The 21,432-nt window shown below is 45.7% G+C and overlaps 1 protein-coding gene across 1 annotated transcript in view; it reads right to left on the bottom strand.

The window, feature by feature from the left end:
* Positions 1 to 9,445: 9,445 nt before the first annotated feature.
* LOC147123331 (melatonin receptor type 1A) overlaps positions 9,446 to 21,432 on the bottom strand; it is a 68,800-nt gene continuing 56,813 nt past the window's right edge. Inside the window, exon 2 of the mRNA XM_085965873.1 lies at positions 9,446 to 13,762. Coding sequence (XP_085821999.1) covers positions 12,894 to 13,762 — 869 coding nt within the window. The 3' untranslated portion in view covers positions 9,446 to 12,893. The remainder of the gene's footprint in view (positions 13,763 to 21,432) is intronic.

Genomic DNA, 21,432 nt, shown 5'->3' with positions numbered 1-21,432 from the left:
TGGGACTAGCTGAAGTGATCTTGCAGAGAGCCGACATTGGCTCAATGGGCCGAATGGCCTCCTGCTGTGCTGTAACCATTCTATGATTCTATGATTCTATGTTTCTTTCTTCACAGATGCTGCCTGACCTGCTGAGTATTTCCAGCATTTTCTGTTTTTATTTGAGATTTCCAGCATCTGCAGTATTTTGCTATTGCCCATTACTTTAATGTTAGGGTTAAAATAGGCTGGAACTCTCTGTTGCAACCAGCAATCCAAAGCTTAATAAAATATATGAGAAACTCCTTGATGAGAATAGCACAGGGACGTGATGAATGATTATGTCAGACTGGTCATACTGAATGATAGTTCTGACCTAGGGCTGATTGACAAATGGGAGGAAGCATTACAATGGGATAAAAGTAATTTAATGTGGAAATTCATTTGGATCAATTCCCATGACAGTGAAATTCATTTACTTTAAAACCCATCCATCGGTCATAAATATCTAATTCCTCCGCAGAGAAGCCAGGTATTTTGGTAACAGCAGTTGAAGATGTGAAAATGTAAGGGGTGGTTTCACACTTATTCTTTGGGTCTGCCCAATTGTTGTCCTCTTTTGGTAGTGAATTCTTACTTATGAACAAAGTTTCATCTTGTGGCCTGAATCCAGACCCTAAGGTAACAATTCTGGGAATCTTTCCATCTAGAATGTGAATAATTAAAGCTGCAGTAGTGGGGAACCAAGGGTCTAATGAGAGTGAGGAACTTAAATTAATTAATATTAGTAAAGAAAAAGTACTAGATAAATTAATGGGATTAAAAAGCCGACAAATCCCCTGAACCTGATGGCCTACAAAAGAGTTGGCAGCTGCAGAGATAGTGGATGCATTGATTTTGATCTTCCAGAATTCCCTCGATTCCAAAACGGTCCCCATGGATTGGAAGGTAGCAAACGTATTCCTGTTGTTCAATAAAGGAGGGAGAGAAAAAAACAGGAAACTACAGGCCAGTTAGCCTGACATCAGTGGTAGGGAAAACGCTAGAATCTATTATTAGGGACGTGGTAACAGAGCATTTAGAAAATCATAATATGATTAGGCAGAGTCAACGCAATTATATGAAAGGGAAATCGTGTTTCACAAATCTATTAGAGTTTTTTGAAGGTGTAACTGGCATGGTAGATAAGGGGGAACCAGTGGATATGGTATATTTGGATTTTCAGAAGACATTTGAGAAGGTGCCACACAAGATGATGTTACACAATATTTTGGCTCATGGGATTGGGGGTAATTCTATATATATAAAAGGATCCGTCCGTCTGTATGTCTGTCTATCTGTATGTCTGTCTGTCCGCTAAACACTCAAAAGTTATAGAGCGTACCTACACATATGTTATATCAAAAGAAAGCTTATGATTAGGGGAGTCTCATAGGTATATTTACTTTTTGGTCAGATAAAAATTGTTCGGACAGTATACAAAAAACATTCAACAATCCGCTCATTAGCGGTTGACCAATCCTACCGCTCATTAGCGTTGAGTGACGTGATGGTTGACCAATCCTACAGTTCAGTGACCTGATGGTTGACCAATCGGTGCATCACGGGGGGTGTTTCATTCCATGTGTGGGCGGGACCTAATCCTGCAGCCTCCCGAAACGTAGCCGCCATTTTTTTCACTGCTTTTACTCAACAGCGAGCGGGGCAGCTGCAGCGGCCTGCTGGAGCGGGAGGTGAGTTGGGGTCACTCGGGCCGGGCCGGGCCTGACAACCGCTTGGCCCGAGACACAGAGCAGGGGAGCGGCAGCGGCCGGCCGTCAACCGCGCGGCCCTGTAAACTGCCGTTTTACAAAAATGCCTTGGCAACGCCGGGCCCCCCCAGCTAGTATTAGCATAGATTGTTGGCTGCAGAGATAGTGGATTGCTTGGCAGGGGGATGGGAACCTAAGTATAGAGTCAATAGGGAGGGAAGAAAAACTGGAATTGGAAAACAAAAACATAGAAAATAAATTGGAAGGACAGAGGAATCAAGGGCTAGATAGTAGTCAACAAGGAGGTTTGCCTGTACTAAATGGTATATACTTCAATGCAAGGAGTATAGTGAACAAGGCAGATGAGGGCACAGGTAGATACTAGGGACTATGATATAATAGCTATTAGAGAGACATGGCTGAACGAGGGGCAGGTATGGCAGCTCAACATTCCTGGTTACAGGATTTTCAGATGGGATAGAGAGGGAGGTAAAAAGGGAGGAGGGTCGCGGTATTGGTTAAACCAACTATTACAGCTGTGAGGAGGGATGATATGTTGGAGGGATCATCAAACAAGGCCATATGGGTCAAATTGAAAAACAAAAAAGGGGCGATCACACTGCTGGGAGTGTACTACAGACCCCCAAACAGTGAGAGGGAGATAGAATGCATCCAGGAGAACTTTGTTAGCCAGTATGTAGCAAGCCCAACAAGGGGGGGCGGTTCTGGACTTCGTTTTAGGGAATGAAGCTGGGCGGGTAGAAGGCGTATCGGGGGGAGAATTTTGGTGCTATTGACCATAATTCTGTTAGATTTAAGGTAGTTATGGAAAAGGACAAGGATAGACCAGGGATAAAAATTCTAAATTGGGGAAAAGCAAATTTTGCTAAGCTCAGAGGGGATTTAGCCATAGTGGACTGTAAACAGCTGCTTGAAGGCAAGTTAGTGTCAGAGCAGTGGGAGGCATTCAAGGAGGAGATCCGGAGGGTTCAGACCAAATATGTGCCCTTAAAGAAAAAAGGTGGGATTATCAAATCTAGAGCCCCCTGGATGTCTAGGGACATATAGGGTAGGGTAAAGAAAAAAAGGGAGGCGTATGACAGATACCGAGGGCTAAATATGCCAGAATCTTTAGAGGAGTACAGAAAGTGCAGGGGTGCAATTAAAAAGGATATTAGGAAAGCAAAGAGAGAGCATGAAAAATTCTTGGCAAGTAAAATCAAGGAAAACCCAAAGATGTTTTATAAATATATTAAGAGTAAGAGGATAACTAAAGAAAGGGTAGGGCCTATCAGAGATCATGAGGGTAATCTGTGTGTGGAGGCGGGAGATGTCGGTAGGATTCTTAATGAATACGTTGCGTCTGTTTTCACAAAGGAGAGGGGCGAAGCAGACATTGCTATCAGGGGGGAGGAGTGTGAAATATTAGATGAAATAAACATAGTGAGAGAGGAAGTATTAAGGGGTTTAGCAGCTTTAAAAGTGGATAAATCCCCAGGCCCGGATGAAATGTATCCCAGGCTGTTAAGCGAAGCAAAAGAGGAAATAGAAGAGGCCCTGACCATCATTTTTCAATCCTTCTGGCTTCAGGTGTGGTGCCGGAGGACTGGAGGACTGTTAATGTGGTACCTTTGTTTAAAAAGGGAGAAAAGGATAGACCGAGTAATTACAGGCCAGTCAGCCTAACCTCGGTGGTGGGAAATTTATTGGAAAGAATTCTGAAGGACAGGATAAATCTTCATTTAGAAAGACACAGATTAATTAAGGATCGTCAGCACGGATTTGTTAAGGGAAAGTCATGTCTGATGAACTTGATTGAATTTTTTGAGGAGGTAACAAGGAGGGTAGATGAGAGTAGTGTGTTTGATGTAGTGTATATGGACTTTAGCAAGGCTTTTGATAAGGTTCCACATGGCAGACTGATCACAAAATTAAAAGCCCATGGGATCCAGGGCAAAGTGTCAAGTTGGATTCAAAACTGGCTCGGAGACAGGAAGCAGAGGGTAACGATTGATGGGTGTTTTTGTGACTGGAAGGCTGTTTTCAGTGGGGTTCCACAGGGCTCAGTACTGGGTCCCTTGCTTTTTGTGGTATATATCAATGATTTAAACTTGAATATAGGGGGTATGATTAAGAAGTTTGCAGATGATACTAAAATCGGCTGTGTGGTTGATACTGAAGAAGGAAGCTGTAGACTGCAGGAAGATATCAATAAATTGGTCAGGGCTATTCTATGAGAAGATATTGAGGAGAATCCACCTATATTCTCTGGAGTTTAGAAGAATGAGAGGTGATCTCATTGAAACATATAAAATTCTTAGAGGGCTTGACAGGATAGATGCTGAGAGACTGTTTCCCCTGGCTGGGGAGTCTAGAACCAGGGGTCACAGTCTCAGGATAAGGGGTTGGCCAGTTAGGAATGAGATGAGGAGAAATTTCTTCACACAGAGGGTTGTGAAGCTGTGGCTGCTCAGTCACTGAGTATATTCAAGACTGAGAGCGATAGATTTTTGGACACTAAGGGAATCAAGTGGTATGGAGATAGGGCAAGAAAGTGGAGTTGAGGTAGAAGTTCAGCCATGATCCGATTGAATGGCGGAGCAGGCTCGAGGGGCCATATGGCCTACTCCTGAACCTATTACTTATGTTCTTATGAATAGGCTGATCAGATTGACAATGTCAGCGGCTAAAGAGATTATTCTTCTTAACTGGAAACATAAGATAAAGTCAAATGCCAAGATGTTGCAGGAATTGCTTTAGAATGTAGCAGGTGGAAATAATCACTTTTAAACATCAAGGTCATATTTATAAATATTACAACAGAAAGGAGACTTGTATTGAAATAGGTTTTGGGGTCTGAAATCCCTTTAGGCATTTCTACATTTCTGTACATTGTATATAGGATATGTTGGTCTGTTAGCCATTCAAATTCATGCACTCTTGACTTTCAAAATCAATTGCACTACACAAATAATGTAGAATTTCACATATCTTTATCATTACACTGAAACCAAAACTATCATATCAAACACTGTAAAAGCACTGTCGGTAAAACTAAATTCATCACGCACCCTATCCAACTTAATGTAGAATTCTCACTACAAGCTTCGCAATTTACTTTTATATGTTTCTTTAAAGATACTGAATTTTGCGCTAATTACGTGTCAATGGCCATTTCCCACGCCAATAGAAGTTAAATTGGGTAAAGAAGACTGGTAGAGAAATAGACTTAGGGGCTGAAATTCCTTTCGGCCCATTTTCAGTACGCCTCCACAGGCATCTCGCCCATTTAATAAGGATGAATGTCAAGCCACTTATTTGCCGGTAGCAGCTCGGAGGTAAGTCATTTGAGGGAGGAGAACTGGAGTGGGGCTGTCGCGGGACGGCAGCAGCTCCCAGGAGCGCTGTGGATCCAGGAGGAACACTTGGTTCCACATCAAACTTAAAGAAAAGTAACCTACCTCTTTGGTGGCAGATGCTTGCTAGGCCTCATCCACATCTGGAAAACCTAAGCAGCTGCAATGCTTGCTCTGCTCAGGGCACCCAATTTTCCCTGGTGTCCTAAAACAGGTGTTAGGCTCCTCATAGCCACTCACAAGCCTAAATGTCCATTTTAGGCTGCTGTCCCAGATGCCTCAAGAATGGTCCGACCCAATATGGAGTCAGACATCTTCCAGGTGTCCTTGGGGAGCTGGACTTTGGTCCTTAAAATTGGCCCTCGTTGCGCACATTTTATGCCCGTCCAATTTCTACCCTTTTGGGTTTACTTGATGTGACAAGACATTTAGAAAAGAATAGAATTAGAGTGTACATATTTATAGATATAGGCCTAGAAATTCAGTGGGCCTTGCGCCCACTTAGCGCCTAAAGAGGTCTTTTGCGCCGGCGGGGTGGTAGCGCGGAAATTGAGTGCAGCGGTATTGGCGGCGGTAGCCGTTAGCGCTGCGCCAGGACCGATGACGTCATCGGTGTGCGCGGTGGCCTGTAACGCCCCGAAACCGCGCCGATCCCCATATTTATTTGCGCCCACCTCCTCCGAAGCGGGCGCAAACAGCGAACAGAAAACGGGGCCGTCCTGCTGCCATAGTGGGGCGCTTTAAAGCTGAAGGTGCGGCCGGCCGCTTTTTCGGCGGCCGCCTGCCCGCACCTCCTTCCCCGGCCTCCTCCACCCCCCCCCGCGGCATTGCCGGCTGGTTTCCGTGGAGCCCGGCACTTCTCCGTTGTGCCGGGCTCTTTTGCCGGCACTCGCGATCGGGGCTCCGGCCGTTGCAGGCACCTCCCCCTTAAGAGAAGGGAGAGGCCTGCAGTACCGCAGCCTGCCGCACCGCATCGGGTGGCACTGCGGCAACTAGCGTGCCGATATTCAGTTGCAGCACCCCAAACGGAGGTGGGCACACCCTGGTATAGCGCCCGCTTCCGAATTGGGGCGCAGAAGACGAATATACGGCGTGCGCTAATGCCTCCCCGCCCGGCGCTAACTTTTGGGCGCGAGCGAGCTGCCCGCGCCCAAGTGAATTTCTAGGCCATATTGTTTAATCTTTTTCTGTGTTGATTTTACCTTGTAAAATAAGAAAATACAAATATAGAAGCAACAATTTAAAAATACAGATAAATGAAATTAAATCAGAATTATACCTCCCATTCCAATTTTTTTTAAAAACCAGCATTTCCAAATTAAAACAAATTTATTGAGGAAAGCAAAAAGTGAAACTACTAATCTCAGTGTCATTGCAGAGTGTTAGCTATAACTACACTAAGGAGAAGCAATGGGCCTTCACGGGCATATTTGCTGGCTGGGATTTCTGTACAATACCACACCACATTATATAGGAATATAGGAACATAGGAACAGGAGTAGGCCATTTAGCCCCTCGAGCCTGTTCTGCCATTCAATGAGATCATTGCTGATCTACGACCTCAACTCCACTTTCCCGTCCGATCCCCATATCACTTGATTCCCCTAGAGTCCAAAAATCTATCTGTCTAAGCCTTGAATATATTCAATGATTCAGCATCCACAGCCCTTTAGGGTAGAGAATGCCAAAAATTCACAACCCTCTGAGTGAAGAAATTCCTCCTCATCTCAGTCTTAAATGGCCGACCCCTTATCCTGAGACTATGCCTCCTAGTTCTAGAATCTCCAGCCAGGGGGAACAACCTCTCAGCATCTAACCTGTCAATCCCCCTCAGAATATATGTTTTACTGAGATCACCTCTCATTCTTCTAAACTCCAGAGAGTATAGGCCCAATCTACTCAAACTTGGATAGGTGGCTTTCTATCCTGTCATCCAAGTCATTGGTTCATAATTTGTGGTCAGCGGTGAAGCAAAGGCCCCAAAGAAAGCTTTCCACAAAGATCTTGTGATCTCTGTGGCAAGAAGTTCGGCTTTATCAATGCTTAGTTGAGATCAGTGTAGTTTAGGGGGAATTCCATAGCGCAAACTGCTGGGGCCACGCACCCAAATTTTTTTTACAGGGAACATTGGTGGGCAGGTATCTGGTTGGCAGCCAGTTACCAGTGGAGTGCCACAAGCTTTAGCGTTAGGGTCGCTGTTTATCATTTTTATAAATAATTTAGAGAAAGGAACTGTGTCCAAAGTGTCTAAATTTGCAGAAGATATCAAATTGAGAGTAGTGGCAAATGATGATTATAAATGCACATAAATTCAAGAGGATCTTGACAAGCTCGACTAATGGGTGGAGAAATGGCAGGTGCAATTTAATACAGAGAAGATTACGGTTATGAAATTTGGCAGAGGAAAGGTTGATGTGGATCATGTGCTAAATGGGAATGTAATTGAGGTATGAGAACAGGAGAGAAATATTGCTGTTTTACTGAAAAAGTCACTAAAACCATCAGCTCCACATTCCCAGGCTGGATGCATAGCAAGGGAAATAACAAAAATGCAGAGGTCATTTTAAAACTGTGTTTGGCCTTGGAGTACTGTGTGAACTTTTGGTCTCCTGGGGCGCGATCTTGCCAGCCCTGGGGAGGCGGATATGGAGGCGGGACTGCCGGGAAAATGGCAGAATTTGGGGGCGGGTGCCCAACCCGCCTCCGTGTCATCTTGCCAGGAGGCAGGTAGCCGTCCCATGCCGGGTCTCGTCTCCTTGGAGGCAGGAAGGGGATTAGTGCCATGTATCTGCCTGTTAACGTGTAGTTAGCAGGCAGATAAGAGGATTATCCCCATTTTACCCACAAAAGTGCAGGTTTCCCGAAGGCTCCGAACCCCGCCAGGGTCACCGAGGTGAGTAGTAGGTCTGCAGGGGTCAGAGGGGTCCAAAAGTGTGCTGTGGAGGTGAGTGATGGGTGCAAGTGTGGAGAGGTGAGTATCTGAGGTAAGTGGAAAGTGTTAGAAAAAGTGTACTTACCTTTGTTTCTTCCTGCAGGCTTCAATTGCTGGGTATGCGGAGAGTCTCGCACCTCCGCAGCAGAGATGACTGATGGCTGTTGCATTCTCCAATGCAACAACCATCTAATTTCTGCAAAAGAAAGAGGTTTGATGAGGTCTTGAATTCAAGAACTCATCAAACTACAGAAAATGTCAGTGTTTGACAGCTTCACAGAGCTGTCAAACGATGACAATTCTTCTGTCAAAGATTTTTGACAGATGAAACGTCATACTTTGACGTTCTCTGTAACCGGCTTTCCCTTAATTGGCCTGCTAAACCCGCTGGGCGGGCTTAACAATGTCAATCAACAGAAAATAGCATGGGTGGGCCACAAATCGATGGAGGTGGGACATCGACCCGCCAAGCAGCAGTCCCGTCTCCAACACACCCCCATTGGCAAAATCAGCCCCCTGATTTCAAAAATGATATTCGGTTAATGGAAGGGTTACAGAGAAGGGCTACACAATTGATCCCAGAACTTAAGGGAATGATGTATGAGGAAAGATAGACTACCCTAGGTCTTTTCTCTCTTGAAATGAGAAGACTGATATGATATGAGAGGGGATATGTTTAAAATTATGCAAAGTTTGGACAAATTGGATCCAAGTAAACTTTTCTGCCATGTACAGAATTTAAGTACAAGGGATCATATTTACAAATTAAGGACAACAAAAAAATAGGGAAAGCAGGAAGAACTTTATTTACTAAAAGAATGGTAAGTATGTAGAATAGATTACCGGCCCGGGTGGAAGAACAATGGGCTTAAAGAAGGAATTAGACAGGTTCTTGTTAATGAATGGGTTTCAGGGTTATTGGAAATGCACCAAGGGAATACTGTGGATAGGAGGGCTAGATGTTCCAAAGGTCTTCTCTTGCCTAAACCTCTAACTATTACAATCACTATAACACATTAGGGCAAATTTTACCCCTGCTCGCCTGGAGGAAACCGAACAGGCAGGCAATTAAAATGGCCCGGGGGACTTACCCACACTAATCCTGCTGTTTTCCCGCAGGTTCCGATTTTAACCTGCTTTTCCAAGCAGGCGAGAGTGTCGCCCACCAGAAGCCAGTGGGGTCCTTCTATAAATATGTAGAATGTGGTCCAATGATACCATTGAGGCCTGACTGCAATTTTGACCAGAGGCCTGCGCAGGTAAACCATTGTTGCTTGCAGGCAAAACCAACATAACAGGAAAAGGAGCCGAGGCCAGAAAAGGCCAGAAAAGGTAAGTGGATTTTCATTTTTTTACTTTCTTTGAGGGTCCGGAGGAGCACTCTTGCTCCTCTGGGCCCCACAAGAAAAGTTTAGGCTTCTCCAGCCCCGGGCTTCCCCCCAATCCCTCGACCACGAGACCATCCCAAATCCTCTCCCAACCACTTACCCGAGTGCCGGGGACGATTTCTTTGAGTCTCCAGCGTTGCTTGCTTGCCACCTGTCATCCCCCTACCTCCGGGCAGCTGTCACTTCCCACTGGATTCTGGCAGAAGACTGATGGGGGCCTATGCAGGTGAGGTGTGGGAGTTAAAACCTACTGGGATCATACTGCCGAGAGCTGGATGGTTTGCTGTATATCTTGGCCCTGTCAGCATGACTCTTGCCCTGAGTTAAAGTCATGGCAATTACCTCATGTACTCAAGACAAGAAGGCACCAGCTCCAAACACACTTATCCCACTTATCCCACTTCCTGCTGCACTGACCCCCATGTCACCACCTTTCTGGGAGAAGCAAAATAAACAGGGATCTACGTTCTAAGCATTTGGCAAATGAGTTCATTCATTAGCTAACTACTGAAATGTAAAATTCAAAAACAAAAGGTTTTGAGCGGCCGTTTAGTTGAAAGTTACTGTTGAATTTCCCTTTAATTCAACCTTACTGTTCATAGTTTGTGGACAAAGTAAATCATGAAGCCATAATATCCACTCCGCCAATAACTGAATGGATGAAAAAGACTCAATCTCATGATGAACTGAGCTTTTTCTTTTAGATTTACACAGCTGTGTTTCTGCATATTCCTCTGTGATGTGAATACTCTGAGAACAGAAGATGCTGAGGCAAGCAACTACAATATTAGCCACTATACATTTGGATGAGAAAGCAAGCGGTACACCTCTAGGGGACCAGGAAACAAAAGATGCATTTTTAGTAGATAAACTCCAGTAATTGAAACAAGGTCTGGCCTGGGCTGCCTCTTCTCTAGCGCATGTTTGTGGTGCCCCTTGATGACAAGGGCATTTCAAAAGAAAGTTAATTTGATGAATGTCATAAAGCTAATGGAATACTACATTTAAAAATAAAATATAAGATTCAAATTAACTCTTGAGATTTGAGCCATTGTAAACACAGTACAGCACCCTATGCCTGGGATTCATACTATATTTTAAGAGTATAAGAGGGTGAAATTGGACATGGATGGAGGCATATTGCATCAGTTGCCCATTATATGGCCATTCCGATATCCAGTTCTGTCGATATTTCGTTCCATTCACTTCAACAGAACTGAATATCGGATGTGTTATATAACAGGCAGCAAAAGCGATTGCCATGTTTTGCGTTCCCGCCAAGGTTCAATTTCACCCCCTAAATCTTTAAATTAAGCAATCTTCCAGTATGTTCCAGACTTCATTTAATAATTGAAATAATTCTGTAAAATAATACTGTGAATATATTACTGATACTGAGATATATACTGATAGGGTAAATAACACTGAAGCATCTAAACAATTTGTACAATTTCCTTTCTGTAACAGCAAAAGCATGCTGTCATCATCTGTATTGGCTGTTTTTAAATGAAGAACTATGGCATTTGTAAAAATAAAATTATGATAATGCACCATAATCCATTTGTGAATGCATGATACTACTTGTATAGCATAAGGATATCAGTTATAAGCATAATTGAAACATTTTTAATAAATGTAAATGGGGCAAAAATTCTGTTCAGTCCCAGGACAGATCTGGGTCAGATTGTCACACTGGGGAGCACAAAATTGGGTGGAACCAGGTTGTGCCTTTATTTTTCCCCTTTCTTTTAGTCCAGCCATTTTCATATGTCAAGGAGGCGTGTGTGGGGGAGTTTCCAAATTACCCCAAGAATTAGGCCCTTAGAAGGCCTCACTGGAACTCGTGCCCAGGGAAGGCCCCCAAATATGCCAGAAGTGAGGTAATCAATCCGAAAGGGGATCGACTACTTTATGCTGCCAGAGTTATGGCCCTCATTAGAGCTGAAGATCTTTAAGTGCTGGTTTCTCTTCAGTCTGGGAAAGGCCTTGGGGCAACCTACAACAACAACAACAACTTTCATTTATATAACTAGTCGTTATTTACCTCGTGGAGTGGCTACGTGCTGCTCTACCTTCTGGCAGGCATATAGGGCAGGTTCCTCTGATGTGCCCTTACAGGTGCTAGCTGCCCACCCCAAACATGCTAATGAACCAATTCCTGCAATTTAGGATAGGGCTGACATCTTTCAATTTGATGGCCATGGGTTCCCCTCCATTTCAGAGTGGACCCATCAGAATTTTGGCCCCAGTGTGTTTTCATACAAGTCCCATTGAACAGTCAACATTTAATCTGTTATGAGTAGGTTAGGCTGGAAAATTATTTGAAATAATTATTTACAAGAACAGTTACCACAAGTGCAAATAAAATATTACTGGACATATTTATATTCAAATTAAAACCTCAGGACGGTTGACACATAAAGGGTTAAGAGCCAATCTGGCACAATATAGTCATAAATCTGCCAATCGATCAATTATTCATATAATTAACCACTGAATTGAATACTTTACCTCAGTTATTATATATAGGATATCTTGGTCATTCACATTCATGCACTCTTGACTTTCAAAATCAATTGCACTACACAAATAATGTAGCATTTTACATAGCTTTATCATTACACTGAAGCCAAAACTATCATATCAAACACTGTAAAAGCACTGTCGGTAAAACTAAATTCATCTTTGTAAAAACGGAGAGCATGCATCCTATCCAAGTTCATGTAGAATTCTCACTACATGCTTGGCAATTCACTTTTTTATGTCTTTTAAAAATACTGAATATTGTGCTAATAAAGTGTCAATGGTCACTTCTCAACCCAGTTGAAATTTAAATGGGTAAACATTCTAAAATACTTTCTTCCATCGCTTTCTAAAATCAAAACCCTTAAGTGTGATTTTCTTTAAAAATGTAGGTCTAAATTTGATTGTGTATGTGTTTGCACTTTAAACTCTGTACTATTTACAACAGTTTAGCCATTCTGCTTTTCAAATACACTTTAAGCCTCTTTTGAAAATGTTATTTTCATAAAACTATGGAAAGTGCGGTACCCAAAATGTGATTTCAGCTCACCCTATCTGTTTCTAATCTCACATACCCTGTAAGGCAACTTAAACTTACAGATGTTTAAAAACTAAGTTAAACATAGTTAGGCTCAAATACTTATTTTTAGTTAACAAGTTTCCTATTCCCATTTCTAATACAATAGGGGTTTATCAATGATTTAACAATAAACCTTCTTTCCCCTATATATTTCTGTATGGATATGATTATAATCAAATGAAATCTACTGCTCCCTTGAGCATCAATCACTGATGTATAATTGAATTGTAGTGTTAAACTTTATACTTTAAAGTAACATATTTGATAAATGCAAACATAGGTTTAACACACTTTAAATATATGTTATGCTTTCCATCGATTCTGTATAATGTGCTTTTCTCTTTTGCTTGATTGGCTGGCACATGGAGTGAATGCATAAACTATTCAGACAGAATCTACCTTCATTTGATTATTGTTTGTCATTAAAGGAGAAGGTTTACTTTTAATTCTATCAGGTGCATCATTAGAACTCTCTGGAAAGAAAATCCTTGCTGTGCACACAGAGATTATAATTCTCTTGTACTCTCTCCTGAAATTCTGGTTCAAAAGTCCATAGATAATCGCATTAAGGCAGCTGTTGAAATATGCCATGTAGTAACTGGCTACAAATAGCCACTCTGGAATCCTTGGGGCAATCGTGGCTGGGTTAGCAGCCACAGCAAGACCAATAAAATTAAGGGGCGCCCAACAGACTGCGAAGAGCACGAAGACCACAAACATAGTCATAAAGTTCCGTAAATCATGGGGCTTCAGCTTGGGTTTCATGTCCGGCTTCACGCGTCTTCTGACCTGGATGACGAGGACCCATATTCTCAAGTAGCAGAAGGTGACTATGGTGATGGGGAGGATAAAGTGAAAAAACACCACTGAGACAGTGTAAGCAGAGCTTACAGATTGCACAAAAGTGCAGGAGAAGACTCTCGGGTCATATTGCAAAGATCCCACAAACAGGTTTGGGACGATTGCTATAAAGGTCAAGGTCCAGATGAGGATTACAAAACATAGGGAGTTCTTGTCACTGTAGAGCTTGTCGTACTTCAGACTGTGACAGATGTAGCAATACCGATTGATGGCAATGCCGGTGATATTGAAAATTGATCCGATCACACTCAGACCCATCAGAAAACCACTGATTTGACAATGCATGTAGCCCAGATTCCAGCCGTTATGAAATATAGATGTCAAGACCATGGGGTATGGATAAATTGCCACTACTAGATCTGCAATGGCCAGGCTGACAACAAATATATTCCCTGTTTAAACAAAGAAAGAGAAAAAGAGAGAGATTTATTTATTTATATGGTAAACAATTATATACATATATATTTAGTATTGTACAAATTAAATAAATACTAATTTGATGAAAATTTATTCAAGAACAGGAATAAATAGAAAAATTGGTTTTATTTCTAAAAAAATACTTTGGTGGCCAGTTTTCAGTTTAGAAATTTCCAGACAATTCACTCAAAAAGCTGGAAGTCCAATCCAGGACAGGTGGCAACAGCACACAGTATAGGAACAGGAGTAGGCCATTCAGTCCCTCATGCCTGTTCTGCCATTCAATCAGCTGATCTGACCTCAACTTCATTTCCCCACTTGTGCTCTTTGCTTCATATCCCTTGATACCCTTACCTAATAAAATCTGTCAATCTCAGTGTTGAAGTTTCAAATGAACCAGCATCCACATCTTTTTGCGGGGTGGGGGGAAAGAGTTCCAGATTACCATTATCTTTGTGTGAAAAACTGCTTTCTGATTTCACTCCTGAATGGCCTAGCTTTAATTTTAAGATTGCACCCCCTTGTTCTGGATTCCCATGAGGAAATAGCTACTCTGTATCTATTCTATCGAATTCTTTTGCAATTTTATAAAGCTCGATTAGATCACCCCTCAACCTGCTAAACTCAACAGCAGATCGATGGCTCCTCTTATTTACAGATATTAACGCATGTTGAAAGATAAATTGTTGCAGTCCTTTTATCCTGTAAAGCTCTCTAGAAGCATTTTTCGCATTTCATCCATAAAATGACAAGATTAATTTCCTTTAAACAGGAGAGTATTCAATGTGTCCTACATTTTACCTCTACTGACACTCAGCTTATGCAAAGATCATTTTACCTTAAATCAATTAGGTAATGATTAGTTATTGGTGTCAGCCTCTACCTCAGTCGTAGCATTCTGCCTCTGAATCAGAAGGTTGTGTCTCTGAGCCCCACCCCGATATATCAGCACCAAATCTAGGTTGGCTGTTCAGTGGAATGCTGATGGAGTGTTGCATTGTCAGAGGTGGCGATTTTTTGGATGAGATGTCAAACCTGACCAATGTTCCCACTAAGCAGCTGTCTAGAGGTCCCGCGCAAGTCACTCACTGGCTTCTCAATGGGAGATTTTGTGGATGCGCGAAATTTTGAATGGGCCACACAGCGCACCCAAAAAAGAATTAGGGGGAGCATTGTTCCCATCCCTCCCAAAATGACTGGGAGTTTCTCAGTGTTATACATTGGGTGTTCTCCTCCCACCTGTGGTGGCGCTGTCACAGCAGATAAATGGTTGGGGTTGTTCTCTTGGTTAAGCTTTAGCTCTCTTTGTTCGGTACCCTCTAGAACCTTCTTTTTGAATAAAGCACTTCATGTTTGAATCTCTGAATTCTGAGTCCTAAATTGTGTCTAGGTAGAAAGGTACAGACACAACAAAGTGGCGATGAGGATCAGATGAATCTGCGTTGTGGGAACTTTCTTGTTTTCGACTACAAAACACTCGGAACAGAGATTGCAGCATCACATTAACGTTATGGGTGCAGTGAGTAAACAGAAAATAAAACTTGAAATGTGAGATGGCTACTATATTAGGAAACATCGGTGATTTTGATGAAAATGTGGAGCAATGGAGCGCTTATATGGAACGTTTTGACTATTTTATTTTGGCGAATGCAGTGGCAAACGAAAAGGTTGTGCCTACCTTTTTGAGTATAATGGGGGCAAAGACATTCAATTTACTTCGCAGCCTTGTACAGCCAGATAAGCCAGGAACTAAAACATATAAACAACTAGTGGAAATTCTTGGAGCACATTTTTCACCAAAACCTCTGGTTATTGCTGAGAGATTTAGATTTCACAAACGGAATCAAGAGGAGGGAGAATCAGTGATGATGTTTATTGCTGCTTTAAAAAGGTTGTCAGAACACTGCGAGTTCAAGGAGGTGCTGAATGACATCATTAGAGACAGACTTGTGTGTGGTCTGCTAAGTACAGCCACACAGAAGCGCCTTCTTACTGAGGACAACCTTACTCTTGAAAAGGCCATTGAAGTTAGTGTCTCCATGGAGATGGCGGAAAAGGAGTCTCACCAGTTGAGTTCACAGGGAGAGTTCACAAGGTGTCGTCTGAGCCTAAAGGTGTGCGAACGGCACATGTTACCGTTGTGGGAAAACGGGCCATCACACTAATAAATGCTGGTGTACGGAGCTGGAATGCCGAAATTGTGGAAAAAAAGGTCACATTGAACGTGCCTGTAGAGGTAAAAAAAAGAACAGACAGAGCTGGGAAGCATGAAAGCAAAATGTCTGTATTTGGACAAGAGAAGAAAAAGAGTGTTCATTCAGTGCAGTATGATGGAACAAGCAAAACAGAGGGGAGCGATACCTCTGAGGAGGAAGAGGTGCACATACTGATGGTTACAGGTGGTCCAAATGGCTACTGGGTGTCTGTGGTAAACCACTGCTAACTCTGTACATGTCTGTGTGGTAAACCACTGCTAACTCTGTACAGGTCCGGGCATGCCTCTGCCCCTGGCTCCACCCCTAAGCCCGGGTATAAAGGTGACTCACCACCCTTCCCCCGGGAGCTCTTAGGGTGGATCCACTAGCAGAGGCATGCTCCAGTTCTTAGTCAATAAAAGCCTACTTCGTATAAGTTCAACTCGTAGTCTTTGGTGTTGTTGATAGTGCATCAATTTTATTGACTAAATTTTCGACATGGAGCAAATCTTGAAGCCGCAACGTTTAGACCTGAATCCTCAAGCAGCAGATGCAGCCAATAACTTTGAACACTGGCTGAGCTGTTTCGAAGCCTTCCTGGAGGCCTCCAGCACTACCGTCACTACAGATGACGCGAAACGGCTTGTCTTGAACTCACGGGCGAGCCACCGAGTCTACTCGATCATCCGAGACGCCACAACTTACGCAGCCGCCATCGCGATGCTAAAGGAACAATACGTGAGGCCTGTTAACGAGGTCTACGCCAGACACCTCCTGGCTACCCGAAAACAGCGCCCCGGGGAATCGGGCGCCGAATATGTACTGGCACTGAGAGTCCTCAGCCGGGCCTGTAATTGCAAAGCGGTGACGGCCAAGGAATGCACGGAAGACCTGATCCGAGACGCCTACGTAGCCGGCATCAGGTCCAACTATACACGGCAGAGGCTGCTGGAACAGAGGGGGCTCGACCGGCAGAAGACGGTGGCCCTCGCTAACTCATTAGACGTGGCCCTCCAGAATATGGATGCCTACCCCCCTGACCGGATGGCCACGTGGATGTCACGGGAGCAGCCATCTTGGGACCCGGTAAGGCCACAATCCGCCAGCAGCCCAACTACAGCTGCAATGACTAGAGGCCAGGAATGCTACTTCTGCGGCCAGGCCAAGCACCCCAAACAGCAATGCCCAGCAAAGGACGCGACCTGCTCCAAATGCGGCAAGAAAGGCCACTACGTGAGTGTGTGCAAGGCGAAATCGACCCCCAATTCCAGCAGCGCCGCGTGTGAACCGTGCAGGCCGCCATTTTGGACCCCACCAACCACGTTTGAGCCGTGCGGGCCGCCATTTTGGGCACCACCAGCCGCGGGGGAGCCGCCATCTTGGACACCATTTCGGGACCAGGCCCCCAGCGTGGGTGAATACTACAGCGACCCACCGACCTCGACGATGGCCTCCATCAACCTGGACCAATCTAGGCCCCATCAACTAGCCAGGTCCATGATGAACGTAAAGGTAAATGGCCATGCCACAAATTGCCTTTTCGACTGCGGAAGCACGGAGAGCTTCATCCACCCCGACACGGTGCGACGCTACTCCCTATCGGTTATGCCCACATGCCACCAGGTCTTTATGGCCTCAAAGTCCCATACGGCGGACGCCGGCGGCTACTGTGTAGCGACTCTGACAGTGAACGGCGTGGAGTACAGAGATTTTAAATTCCTCGTCCTGCCACAGCTCTGCGCTCCCGTACTGCTAGGATTAGACTTCCAGTGCCATCTGGAGAGCGTCACGATGGCATATGGTGGGCCCCTGCCCCCACTTACAGTCTGCAGCCAGCAGAATTTAAACACGGCGCCGCGCAAAGTATGCAGCCTGTCCACCCTGAAGGTCAAACCCCCCCCGTTGTTCGCTAACCTCGCCAAAGACTGCAAGCCAATTGCTACTAAAAGCAGGCGGTACAGTGCCGGGGATAGGAGCTTTATTAAATCAGAAGTAGAAAGACTCCTGAGGGAAGGGATTATCGAGGGCAGCACCAGCCCATGGCGAGCCCAAGTGGTGGTAGTGAAGACCGGCGAAAAACAGCGCCTGGTTATTGATTACAGCCAGACGATCAATCGATACACGCAATTAGACGCATACCCACTTCCCCGCATATCTGACATGGTCAACCAGATAGCACAATACCGGGTATTCTCGACGATTGATCTGAAGTCGGCATACCACCAGCTCCCCATCAGGCCTGAGGACCGCCAGTACACGGCCTTCGAGGCTGACGGTTGCCTCTACCACTTCCTCCGAGTCCCCTTCGGCGTCACCAACGGGGTCTCGGTCTTCCAAAGGGAGATGGACCGGATGGTTGACCAGAACGTGCTGCAGGCCACCTTCCCCTATCTAGACAACGTCACCATCTGCGGCCATGACCGGCATGACCACGATGCCAACCTAGAAAAATTCCTCAGTATGGCCCAACGGCTGAATCTGACATACAACAGAGAAAAATGTATGTTCCGCACCACGCGCCTCGCTATTCTTGGCTGCGTGGTGGAAAACGGAGTCATCGGCCCCGACCCCGACCGAATGCGCCCCCTCCTGGAACTACCCCTCCCCCACTGCCTAAAAGCCCTGAAGAGATGCCTAGGGTTCTTCTCTTACTACACCCAGTGGGTGCCCAACTATGCGGACAAAGTCCGGCCCCTCATCAAGTCAACCTCCTTCCCCCTGACGGCAGAGGCCCGTGCGGCCTTCACCCTCATAAAAGAGGACATTGCGAAGGCCACAATGCACGCAGTGGATGAGTCCATCCCTTTCCAAGTGGAGAGCGATGCATCCGACTTCGCCCTAGCCGCAACCCTTAACCAGGCGGGGAGACCCGTGGCCTTCTTTTCACGGACCCTCCAGGGCCCCGAAATTCGACACTCCTCAGTCGAGAAGGAGGCCCAGGCGATAGTGGAGGCTGTACGGCACTGGAGGCATTACCTGGCCGGTAAACGTTTCACCCTGCTCACTGACCAACGGTCAGTAGCATTTATGTTTAACAACAGACAAAGGGGGAAAATCAAAAATGATAAGATATTGCGGTGGAGGATCGAGTTATCCACCTACAACTACGATATCTTATACCGGCCCGGGAAACTTAATGAGCCCCCAGACGCCCTATCCCGTGGGACATGTGCCAACGCACAAGTCGATAGGCTACGGACCCTCCACAATGATCTCTGCCACCCGGGGGTCACCAGGTTCTTCCATTTTATTAAAGCTCGCAACCTGCCTTACTCCATCGAGGAGGTCAGGACCATGACCAGGAACTGCCAGGTCTGCGCCGAATGCAAACCGCATTTTTATAGGCCAGACAGGGCACATCTGATTAAAGCCACCCGCCCCTTCGAACGTCTCAGCATCGATTTCAAGGGGCCCCTTCCCTCCTCTGACCGCAACACGTACTTCCTCAATATTATTGACGAGTACTCCCGTTTCCCCTTCGCCATCCCCTGCCCGGACATGACCAGCGCCACAGCCATCAGGTGCCTCAACGACCTGTTCGCCATATTTGGCTTCCCCAATTACATCCACAGCGACAGGGGCTCGTCGTTCATGAGCGACGAGCTGCGCCAGTACCTGCTCGAGAAGGGCATAGCCATGAGCAGGACTACCAGCTACAACCCCCGGGGTAACGGACAGGTAGAGAGGGAGAACGCAACGGTGTGGAAGACCGCCATGCTTGCCCTAAAATCCAAGGGCCTCCCAATCTCCCGCTGGCAAGATGTCCTCCCCGATGCGCTCCACTCCATACGATCAGTGCTCTGTACTGCCACAAACGCCGCCCCTCACGAGAAGATGTTTGTCTTCCCCAGGAAATCCACCTCGGGGACATCACTACCGCCAGGGCTGACGTCTCCGGGACCCGTCCTGCTCAGGAAACACATGAGGAGCCATAAGACGGACCCCCTGGTCGAAAAGGTTCACCTCCTCCACGCCAACCCACAGTACGCCTACGTGGCGTATCCTGACGGGCGGGAGGACACAGTCTCAATTCGAGACCTCGCACCCTCAGGTACCACCCGAAACACCATCGATCACCATCCACTACCTCCACCCACCACCACTACCCACGACGCACCACCGGGGTGTCTACCACGAACTGACGACATGCCGGTGCCATCCCTACCCCGAGAGGACGACACGCCAGTGCTCCGTCCCACGCGAGAAGCGGCCGCGGGCAAAGAACCGCCGCAACCGGCACCACGAAGATCATTACGGCAGACAAGACCCCCGGAGAGACTTTCGTATACGAACTTTTGAAACACTTCACCCCGCCGGACTCTTTTTTAAACGAGGGGTGAATGTGGTAAACCACTGCTAACTCTGTACATGTCTGTGTGGTAAACCACTGTTAACTCTGTGCAGGTCCGGGCATGTTTCCGCCCCTGGCTCCACCCCTAAGCCCGGGTATAAAGGTGACTCACCACCCTTCCCCCGGGAGCTCTTAGGATGGATCCACTAGCAGAGGCATGCTCCAGTTCTTAGTCAATAAAAGCCTACTTCGTATAAGTTCAACTCGTAGTCTTTGGTGTTGTTGATAGTGCATCAGTGTCGCCACTGGTGGAGGGAGAATCAGTGCGGATGGAGGTGGACACAGGCGCGGCTGTGTCCCTTGTTTCAGACACTGTCTACAACAAAATGCTAAAGCATCTTACCCTTCAGCCAACAAACATTGTGCTAAAGACGTATACCGGCAAACCTGTGGCCATGAGAGGCGCCATTGAGGTGACAGTTAAATTGAACGGACAGACTGTGAAACTGCCACTATATGTGGTAAAGGGAAATTACCCATCTCTACTGGGACGTGCGTGGCTAGAGAAAATCACACTGGACTGCAGAACTCTTCAATGGTGAACTTGGGAGCATGAAAAAGATCAGCGTGAGACTGGACATTAAACCTGAAAGCAGGCCGAAGTTTCACAAAGCCCGACCTGTACCCTATGCAATTAGGCCAAAAGTTGAGGCTATCTTGGAGGCCTTAGCCGAGAATGGAGTCCTGGAGCCTGTGAGCGTGAGCAAATGGTCCACACCCATTGTTCCTGTCCTGAAAAAGGATGGATCTGTTCGAATCTGCGGGGATTTTAAAGTGACTATTAACCCGGTGCTGTCTGCGGAACAGCACCCTCTTCCCCTCATTGGTGATCTATTTACGGGCCTGGCCGGAGGGCAAAAGTTCAGCAAAATAGACTTATGCCAGGCTTATCCACAAATGCATGTCGATGACAACTCAAAGGAGCTGCTGACAATCGTGACACACAAGGGGCTATACAGGTGCTGCCGCCTTCCGTTTGGAATTATGTCGGCCCCTACTCTATTCCAAAGGGCAATGGTTCAGATTTTGAGTGGACTGCCAGGAGTCCAGTGCTACCTGGACGACATCCTTGTCACTGGGGCAAATGAGGAGGATCATC

Source organism: Somniosus microcephalus, chromosome 2 (assembly GCF_052327205.1).
Source record: "Somniosus microcephalus isolate GS21.2 chromosome 2, FLI_Smic_1.0, whole genome shotgun sequence".
NCBI lineage: Eukaryota > Metazoa > Chordata > Chondrichthyes > Squaliformes > Somniosidae > Somniosus > Somniosus microcephalus.
The sequence above is the reverse complement of the archived record's forward strand: the minus strand, read 5'-3'. Positions and strand labels throughout refer to the sequence as shown.